Below are 10,924 nucleotides of genomic sequence, written 5' to 3' on the forward strand. Positions count from 1 at the left end.
AAGTGAGTATGGTTTTACGCCGCCTTTAGCAATATTTCAGCAATATCACGGCGAGGGTCACCAGAAATGGGCTTCACAAATTGTACCAATGTCGGAAATCGAACCCGGGTCTTCGGTGTGACGAGCGAACGCATTACCCACTGGGCAACCCGACCGCCCCACACTCGTGTGAATCAGTGGCATACATCAGTACGGCAATACATCCTCACACATCGTCAGTGGGCGTGTCGCTAGTCCAACCCGTATCTACCAGCGACATGCATCAGTACGGCAATGCACCCTCACACAAATTCACTGGGCGTGTCAATAGTTCCAACTCGTATCAACCAGCATCGTACGTATGTTCGGCAATACATCATCGCAATTACTCACTGGAGGTGTCACTCGGCCTACTCGTATCAACCAGTGACATACATCGGTATGGCAATACACCCTCGCGCAATCCATACATCCTCACAGACCGAGGTAGAACAGGTCTTCAGCAACCCATGCTTGCCGTAAAAGGTGACTGATTGTTGTAAGAGGCAACTAACGGGATCGGGTAGTCAGGTTCGCTGACTTGGTTGAAGCATGTCATCGTATCCCAATTGCGTGGATTGATGCTCATGATATCAATCATTGGATTGTCTGGTCCAGACCGCCGTCATATAGCTTGAATAGTGCTGAGTGCGGCGTTAAACAACAAACAAACAAATCATCCTACTCATTGGGGGTGTCACTAAACATTTTAGCCCCACCCGTATCAATCAGTGGCATACATCAGCATGTCAATACATCCTCACACATACTCATCGGGGGTGTCACTAGCCCCACCCGTATCAATCAGTGGCATACATCAGCATGTCAATACATCCTCACACATACTCATTGGGGGTGTCACTAGCCCTATCCGTATCAATCAGTGGCATACATCAGCATGTCAATACATCCTCACACATACTCATTGGGGGTGTCACTAGCCCCACCCGTATCAATCAGTGGCATACATCAGCATGTCAATACATCCTCACACATACTCATTGGGGGTGTCACTAGCCCCACCCGTATCAATCAGTGGCATACATCAGCATGTCAATACATCCTCACACATACTCATTGGGGGTGTCACTAGCCCCACCCGTATCAATCAGTGGCATACATCAGCATGTCAATACATCCTCACACATACTCATTGGGGGTGTCACTAGCCCCACCCGTATCAATCAGTGGCATACATCAGCATGTCAATACATCCTCACACATACTCATTGGGGGTGTCACTAGCCCCACCCGTATCAATCAGTGGCATACATCAGCATGTTAATACATCCTCACACATACTCATTGGGGGTGTCACTAGCCCTATCCGTATCAATCAGTGGCATACATCAGCATGTCAATACATCCTCACACATACTCATTGGGGGTGTCACTAGCCCCACCCGTATCAATCAGTGGCATACATCAGCATGTCAATACATCCTCACACATACTCATTGGGGGTGTCACTAGCCCTATCCGTATCAATCAGTGGCATACATCAGCATGTCAATACATCCTCACACATACTCATTGGGGGTGTCACTAGCCCCACCCCTATCAATCAGTGGCATACATCAGCATGTCAATACATCCTCACACATACTCATTGGGGTGTCACTAGGCCCACCCGTATCAATCAGTGGCATACACCAGCATGTCAATACATCCTCACACATACTCATTGGGGGTGTCACTAGCCCTATCCGTATCAATCAGTGGCATACATCAGCTTAATTGTCAATACATCCTCACACATACTCATTGGTGGTGTCACTAGCCCCACCCCTATCAATCAGTGGCATACATCAGCATGTCAATACATCCTCACACATACTCATTGGGGGTGTCACTAGCCCCACCCGTATCAATCAGTGGCATACATCAGCATGTCAATACATCCTCACACATACTCATTGGGGGTGTCACTAGCCCTATCCGTATCAATCAGTGGCATACATCAGCTTAATTGTCAATACATCCTCACACATACTCATTTGGGGTGTCACTAGCCCCACCCCTATCAATCAGTGGCATACATCAGCATGTCAATACATCCTCACACACACTCATTGGGGGTGTCACTAGCCCTTTCCGTATCAATCAGTGGCATACATCAGCATGTCAATACATCCTCACACATACTCATTGGGGGTGTCACTAGCCCTATCCGCATCAATCAGTGGCATACATCAGCATGTCAATACATCCTCACACATACTCATTGGGGGTGTCACTAGCCCCACCCGTATCAATCAGTGGCATACATCAGCATGTCAATACATCCTCACACATACTCATTGGGGTGTCACTAGGACCCACCCGTATCAATCAGTGGCATACATCAGCATGTCAATACATCCTCACACATACTCATTGGGGTGTCACTAGGACCCACCCGTATCAATCAGTGGCATACATCAGCATGTCAATACATCCTCACACATACTCATTGGGGGTGTCACTAGCCCTATCCGTATCAATCAGTGGCATACATCAGCTTGTCAATACATCCTCACACATAATCATTGGGGGTGTCACTAGCCCCACCCGTATCAATCAGTGGCATACATCAGCATGTGAATGCATTCTCACACATACTCATTGGGGTGTCACTAGGCCCACCCGTATCAATCAGTGGCATACATCAGCATGTCAATACATCCTCACACATACTCATTGGGGGTGTCACTAGCCCCACCCGTATCAATCAGTGGCATACATCAGCATGTCAATACATCCTCACACATACTCATTGGGGGTGTCACTAGCCCCACCCGTATCAATCAGTGGCATACATCAGCATGTCAATACATCCTCACACATACTCATTGGGGGTGTCACTAGCCCTATCCGTATCAATCAGTGGCATACATCAGCATGTCAATACATCCTCACACATACTCATTGGGGGTGTCACTAGCCCCACCCGTATCAATCAGTGGCATACATCAGCATGTCAATACATCCTCACACATACTCATTGGGGGTGTCACTAGCCCTATCCGTATCAATCAGTGGCATACATCAGCATGTCAATACATCCTCACACATACTCATTGGGGGTGTCACTAGCCCCACCCCTATCAATCAGTGGCATACATCAGCATGTCAATACATCCTCACACATACTCATTGGGGTGTCACTAGGCCCACCCGTATCAATCAGTGGCATACACCAGCATGTCAATACATCCTCACACATACTCATTGGGGGTGTCACTAGCCCTATCCGTATCAATCAGTGGCATACATCAGCTTAATTGTCAATACATCCTCACACATACTCATTGGTGGTGTCACTAGCCCCACCCCTATCAATCAGTGGCATACATCAGCATGTCAATACATCCTCACACATACTCATTGGGGGTGTCACTAGCCCCACCCGTATCAATCAGTGGCATACATCAGCATGTCAATACATCCTCACACATACTCATTGGGGGTGTCACTAGCCCTATCCGTATCAATCAGTGGCATACATCAGCTTAATTGTCAATACATCCTCACACATACTCATTGGGGGTGTCACTAGCCCCACCCCTATCAATCAGTGGCATACATCAGCATGTCAATACATCCTCACACACACTCATTGGGGGTGTCACTAGCCCTTTCCGTATCAATCAGTGGCATACATCAGCATGTCAATACATCCTCACACATACTCATTGGGGGTGTCACTAGCCCTATCCGCATCAATCAGTGGCATACATCAGCATGTCAATACATCCTCACACATACTCATTGGGGTGTCACTAGCCCCACCCGTATCAATCAGTGGCATACATCAGCATGTCAATACATCCTCACACATACTCATTGGGGTGTCACTAGGACCCACCCGTATCAATCAGTGGCATACATCAGCATGTCAATACATCCTCACACATACTCATTGGGGTGTCACTAGGACCCACCCGTATCAATCAGTGGCATACATCAGCATGTCAATACATCCTCACACATACTCATTGGGGGTGTCACTAGCCCTATCCGTATCAATCAGTGGCATACATCAGCTTGTCAATACATCCTCACACATAATCATTGGGGGTGTCACTAGCCCCACCCGTATCAATCAGTGGCATACATCAGCATGTGAATGCATTCTCACACATACTCATTGGGGTGTCACTAGGCCCACCCGTATCAATCAGTGGCATACATCAGCATGTCAATACATCCTCACACATACTCATTGGGGGTGTCACTAGCCCCACCCGTATCAATCAGTGGCATACATCAGCATGTCAATACATCCTCACACATACCAGGTTCATCAACGGGACAACATGATTTTTCAATACTCGTTAAATAATCTAGTTATCTTCTTACAAGTCGAATGGCAAACCAGTGCGGATATCACGACGAACAGTTTGATCTGATCTCACATGCTTATGACGTCACAATGAACCTTGTTTTCACTCTGAGTTATATTGAGAGAACGACTGAGGTAACACGATAAATATACTTGTCATACACAAACATTTAACAGTAATCTTGTAATCTTGTAATGATCAGTTCGTCACATTTGTGTCAGGAGCGAGGTGTACAGGATTGTGCGAGCTGGACGTTCATCGGCTTTGTTTATCTGTTCATTCAGCTCGTATTATCCCCTGCACCCGGCTATTGACACATGCAACTTTTAGTACTTTTCAGCAACCCGTGCTTGCCCGTAAACGGCGACTATGCTTGTCGTAAAAGGCGACTAACGGGATCGGGTGGTCAGGCTCGCTGACTTGGTTGATGCATGTCATCGCTCCCAATTGCGTGGATCGATGCTCATGATATTAATCACTGGATTGTCTGGTCCAGACTCGATTATTTACAGACCGCCGTCATATAGCTCGAATAATGCTGAGTGCGGCGTTAAACAACAAACAAACAAAACCCTTCAAGCAGAAGAATGAATCATTTCTCACATTAGTATAAACGTCATAATATATACATTTATATATCACGTCATGCTTAATAAACATGACGTTTCAATCCGTCTGGTAAATATACGTCACTGCATCCTCCAGACAACTATCTTCCGTAACGAGGGTGGAAATTGATCGCAATCGACCAAACAGCGGTATTGGATGTCATGGAGCTGGACAAAAAGCTATATAGTGTAAGTCAGGTTAAGCCCAGACGGCTAATGTTGTTGATAAGTTAATATATCCGAACAGGAAATGCGAGCGAAGCCGCAGCCAGTCCTGGCTATATGGACAGATGGGACATATCAATAGTGAATGTCCACACCACAGAAGTAGGTCTCAACAAGACAAATGATCCTCAACAACACTAATGTTATTCTCACATTGACGCCACGATGTGTGGTTGATCCAATTCTTAAATTTCCAATAGTCTGCTGCCGTGTGTCATTTCATTAATTTCATCAATACGTTATTTCTTAGCTATATCTGTTCATTATTCCAACTTGTACAATCTCCGTTCGTGATCAATAGCCTTTCCTTCAATGACTTTATATCATATTATATTTAATGAAATGCCGATAATTTAGAACCTCGGACGACAAATTTCTGGAAGCCTGTGTGAAAACAATGGACCAACACTATGCCATGCTTTGTTGACCCGTGAAGATCCGGAGTAGAATAGGTCTTCGGCATCCCATGCTTACAGTAAAAGGCGACTATGCTTGTCGTAAGAGGCGACTAACGGGATCGGGTGGTCAGGCTCGCTGACTTGGTTGATACATGTTATTATATCCCATTGCATGGATCTATGCTCATGATGTCAGACACTGGATTGTCTGGTCCAGACTCGATTATTTACAGACATCCGCCATATAGCTTGAATATTGCTGAGTGCGGCGTAAAAGCAACAAACAATTAAACAAGACTACTCAAAGACCCAGCTAACATTAAAATGAATAAGCGGTTAAAGGTTATTGTTGTTATAGAACTGATGCACGTACGGGACAATGACATTAACATTGAAAATGAAACAGGTAAGTGCTACTGTGCATATTAGACACGTGTATGCATAAACACAGGCTCATCAAGATATATATGTCCATGCTTTAAACCAGAGTTGAGTTAGTGATTTGAGTGTTAGTGACCTGTCACCAGCGGGGAGAAAACGTCTTTGGGAATGGCACCGTCGGGAACGCGGAGACGGCCATTGGCGTCAACGTTAGTGTTTGAATGATAGCCTAACGTCTAACTGATAGACATGGCTATTCATATTGACAGTTTCTGATGTATTTGAGATGATGTAAAGTAGGTGTCAATGGTTGTTGACAACAAATCATTTCATGTGAACTCTATTGGTTTACTGAGTGCATATCACTTATAACGTTCTCAGATAAGGAATCATTAGTGACAAGAATGTTCACAGTGACTTTCAAAGTGGGTGTGCAGTGATTAGGCGCGATTTGTTTCTAGGCAGAACTACAAACAACCTGAAATTATAAACCACATTATTAATGAACACATGAAGCGTGTATCGATAATGTTTCAGGGTTACTTCTTTCACCTTTCACCTTATAAAGGGACAGACCCGTGAAGACCTGGGGTAGAACAGGTCTTCAGCAACCCATGCCCGCCGTAAAGTAACCCATGCTTGTCCTAACAGGTAACAATGCTTGCAAGAGGACCCGTGAAGATCCGGGGTAGCATAGGTCTTCAGCAACCCATGCTTGCCGTAAAAGGTGACTATGCTTGTCGTAAGAGGCGACTAACGGGATCAGGTGATCAGGCTCGCTGACTTGGTTGATTCATGCCATCGATCCCAATTGCGTGGATCGATGCTCATGATATTAATCACTGGATTGTCTGGTCCAGACTCGATTATTTACAGACCGCCGTCATATAGCTGGAATATTGCTGAGTGCGGCGTTAAACAACAAACCAATCAACCAACCAACCTGCACCCGCTAATCAGTAAATATACTCTATGCTTGTCGTAAGAGGCGACTAACTGGATCGGGTGGTCAGGCTCGCTGACTGATGCATGTCATCGATCCCAATTGCGTGGATCGATGCTCATGATCACTGGATGGTCTGGTCCAGACTCGATTATTTACACACCGCCGTCATATAGCTGGAATATTGCTGAGTGCGGCGTTAAACAACAAACAAAAAACCCAAATACTCTATGACGTTTATTTAACAACTGCATTATGTTCAGCCAAATGATATCTACTGTTTAACATGATAAGGCAAAGTGAGATGAGATGTTTATCCCACAATTACATGTGCTCATCCAAGGCACTGCAAAGTGATTCTGACAATTACCCGCTGTTACGTTAAGAAATTTAATAATATTTATTTGACATTTCCATTTTGTCCAACCATGATGCGATATAGATTCAATCTGACAATTATATCTGTTCAGTTAACACACAATTCAGTTTTTATCCGACAGCTGCTTGCTGCCACTCAACGATACAATTGACTATCCGTCTAGCGATTACCCCAGGCAATGGGGGCAAAGGTTTCTATATCAACACTACACGCTGTCAAATCAAGACAGTGGATACAGACCTTTTTATATAAAATCTATATTGTTCCAAGAGTTATAGAGTAAAACAGTATTCCGTCAAGACATATTTCGGATTGCATATTATGACACAATACGCTTATTTAAATTTATAGGTTTTGAAACAAACAAATTCAAATGTTAAACTGAAAAGCCTGCAACATATAATCAGTCTGAAACATACCATATATCAACAAGCGGCTAAGAATCAAATTAAAGTTAAAGCTATTTTCTTCATCCTATTTATAGGAATATATTTAATCGATTGAATATATTGTCTTAAGTAGTTTTAAAAGTAGATCTATTTTCGGTTTTATTCCTTTGATTCCACATACATGAATGTGGCTTTTCCCAATAAAAGTATATATGATTGATTAAAGTACTATTGTAGTTAGAACCAAACCAAATATATTTTGTCATTTTAATTTTTTGTGAAAGATGGTTATTTAGTCAAAGTTCGAGATCATTCCATTTTTTAAAGTCTTATTACACTCCCATGTGGATTATGTACCTGGTTTCAACATCCGGAGCATACGCTTTTTTAACAAAAAAAAATGATGTAAGAGACGAGCACCGGCGAGGATCAGTGTTTGTAGAGAGGACGGGGACGTACGCGGCAGATGGGATCCATCATCAGCCGTACAGCGATTCCAAGTCGCTGTTATCTCCAGGTCGCCAGATAATTAAGTCTGACTTTCTTTAACAGCACGGCCGTGTATCTAACCTTTACAGGCCAGCTCTCTCAATCAAGCAATGAAATGACTTCTCCAAAGGTCAAAGGGCAGGTCATCTCAGGGTTAGTCACCTCAAGGTCACAGCTATGGATGTGCCTGAACTGACGGCGGAGTTTCAACGCCTCGAGGGCGACTACGTCGTCATGCTGTACGACTGAAGCAAGCTTGGCGTATTGATCTGTGCCCGGACGCTCCTGGGGACGGTACAGACAGGCGCACCGCCGGAGTTCTGTCCACTTTAGTAATTAGAAACACGGACCACGTACGACTAGCTAGACAATTCTCGGCTATATTTTGTCCAGACTCGCCGGAATAAAATAGCGCCAAAAGTAAATTGGAAAATATTCGCAGAACAATTACACCGAATATGACAATGTCCAGCGCTATTTGGGCCAATCTCAAAATCTGATCGATTTACCCTCGGCGATGAATTAAGCGACATATTTGTATCTGGAGTAGTGCCTTCGCGTCATCTTCCGACAGTTTGTAAAGACCGCCGCTAGGCGACGACACTCAGCCTCTTGTGACCTTTGCTGGAGGCTAGGAATAGGGGAAGCGAGAGGATCTGTAATAGAAACACTAAGTAGAAATGGTTTCATGTATTTGGAAGTGTATATTGCGAGTTATTTGTAGTTAATCAAGCCTCCCGCGCAATGCATGCATGGTATCTCGACCGCCCTCTCGCCACACAATACCCAACCTACTCTTCTCGTATCTTGTAAATCTACAAAACCTGAGGTAAAACAAACTTGGTACAAAGATGTAGACGCCTAGCTGATGCTCCTCCTCATCAGCATCACTTGTCTCCACACCATATTGTTGGCCTCTGTGAAGAGTTCCACAGAGAAGCAGAGAGTAGATGGAAAAAAGCTGTAACAATCTTTTTTCAGTAGAATTTTGCCTGTGAGACAAGTTCTCTAAGTTCTCATTCATTTGCAACTGTGGCCAGTGGGAAGCTCGCCCATTCTTCGGGACGTGTTATTGATGGGTTGTGACACAGGGCCGCGAGCCGCGTCTCCATGGAGACGAGCAGATCGGAAAAATGATTACCTCGGAATGAAGATGCCAACCCGGGGCAAAAGACACAATTTATTTTTTTGGCAGATTTCAAATTTTTCAAAGTCTTCAAAAATAATCATTGTTAACATGGATAGGACGGATAATAGCTTCTTAACACATCTGACGATTGGTTGCTGTCCCGGTACAAAGGTTGAATGCATATATCACTCATTGCCGGCAATCTAGCAGCCCCCAATCCACCCTCCATCTATCTCCCATCCATCGCACTTTCATCTGCATCGCTATCCGCGAGTGATTCACTGTTCCATGTTCTTTACGGTCGAATCACTGCATTGCCTCCACAGCATTTCCATCAGTTACAACTCCAGACTTCCCAGACAGTCACCCTCCCACGGCCCCTGTCCCTCCCACACAACGAAATACCTCCCCTCTACACCCACACCGCTCACTGACCTGTGTACTGCATCATACATGTACCCCACCCCTCCCCATCAGCAACCCCACCCCCATCCCAACCTTCGCCTTCCTCCCCATCAGCAACCCCACCCCCATCCCAACCTTCGCCTTCCTCCCCATCAGCAAACCCACCCCCATCCCAACCTTCGCCTTCCTCCCCATCAGCAGCCCCACTCCCATCCCAACCTTCGCCTTCCTCCCCATCAGCAACCCCACCCCCATCCCAACCTTCGCCTTCCTCCCCATCAGCAACCCCATCCCCATCCCAACCTTCGCCTTCCTCCCCATCAGCAACCCCACCCCATCCCAACCTTCGCCTTCCTCCCCATCAGCAACCCCATCCCCATCCCAACCTTCGCCTTCCTCCCCATCAGCAACCCCACCCCCATTCCAACCTTCGCCTTCCTCCCCATCAGCGCCCCCATCCCCATCCCAACCTTCGCCTTCCTCCCCATCAGCAACTCGATCCCCATCCCAACCTTCGCCTTCCTCCCCATCAGCAACCCCATCCCCATCCCAGCCTACGCCTTCCTCCCCATCAGCAACCCCACCCCCATCCCAACCTTCGCCTTCCTCCCCATCAGCAACCCAACCCCCATCCCAACCTTCGCCTTCCTCCCCATCAGCAACCCCACCCCCATCCCAACCTTCGCCTTCCTCCCCATCAGCAACCCCACCCCCATCCCAACCTTCGCCTTCCTCCCCATCAGCAACCCCATCCCCATCCCAACCTACGCCTTCCTCCCCATCAGCAACCCCACCCCCATCCCAACCTACGCCTTCCTCCCCATCAGCAACCCCACCCCCATCCAAACCTTCGCCTTCGTCCCCAGTTCCTATTAATCGAAACCACATGTCCCTCATCCCTGTACCCAACTATACCATTCTCGTGTCCCTCCATATTCCATGCCAACCATACATACCATACCCTTTCATTCTCATCTCACTGATTTCCCCTAACCCCTACCCACTTGCTCACTTCTACTCAGCACTCTCCCCAAAGCACCACGACTCGCATTCCGTCACCCTTACCCCTCCTCCCACCCCTATCCACTCCCTTCCTACCTCCCCCCAACTATCTTCACGTCATTGCCGTCAACCTGGCTGGGCCTCTCCTTCACCCGGGTCAGCAGACAGAAGCATAATGGGCCCCATCATTCAAGCCCATCTGCCATAGAATCCCATCAAACCCACCAAATACA

At 46.2% G+C, this 10,924-nt stretch overlaps 1 protein-coding gene across 1 annotated transcript; it reads left to right on the forward strand.

Moving 5' to 3' along the window:
- Positions 1-5,971: 5,971 nt before the first annotated feature.
- On the forward strand, positions 5,972-10,565 carry LOC124142237 (anti-sigma-I factor RsgI2-like). Its single transcript, XM_048399330.1, has 3 exons — positions 5,972-5,980; positions 6,102-6,164; positions 10,014-10,565. The coding sequence occupies exons 1-3, from the start codon at positions 5,972-5,974 to the stop codon at positions 10,563-10,565; spliced, it is 624 nt and encodes a 207-aa protein (XP_048255287.1).
- The last annotated feature ends 359 nt before the right edge of the window (positions 10,566-10,924 follow it).

The sequence above is a fragment of the Haliotis rufescens genome, unplaced genomic scaffold (genome assembly GCF_023055435.1).
Source record: "Haliotis rufescens isolate VD_foot unplaced genomic scaffold, xgHalRufe1.0.p SCAF_2, whole genome shotgun sequence".
NCBI classification, from domain to species: Eukaryota; Metazoa; Mollusca; class Gastropoda; order Lepetellida; family Haliotidae; genus Haliotis; species Haliotis rufescens.

Excerpts from the sequence above, each read along its gene's own strand:
- LOC124142237 (XM_048399330.1), top strand. Across the intron at positions 6,165-10,013 it reads AGACGGCCATTGGCGTCAAC|CAACCCCACCCCATCCCAAC; the intron begins GTTAGTGTTTGA and ends CCTCCCCATCAG.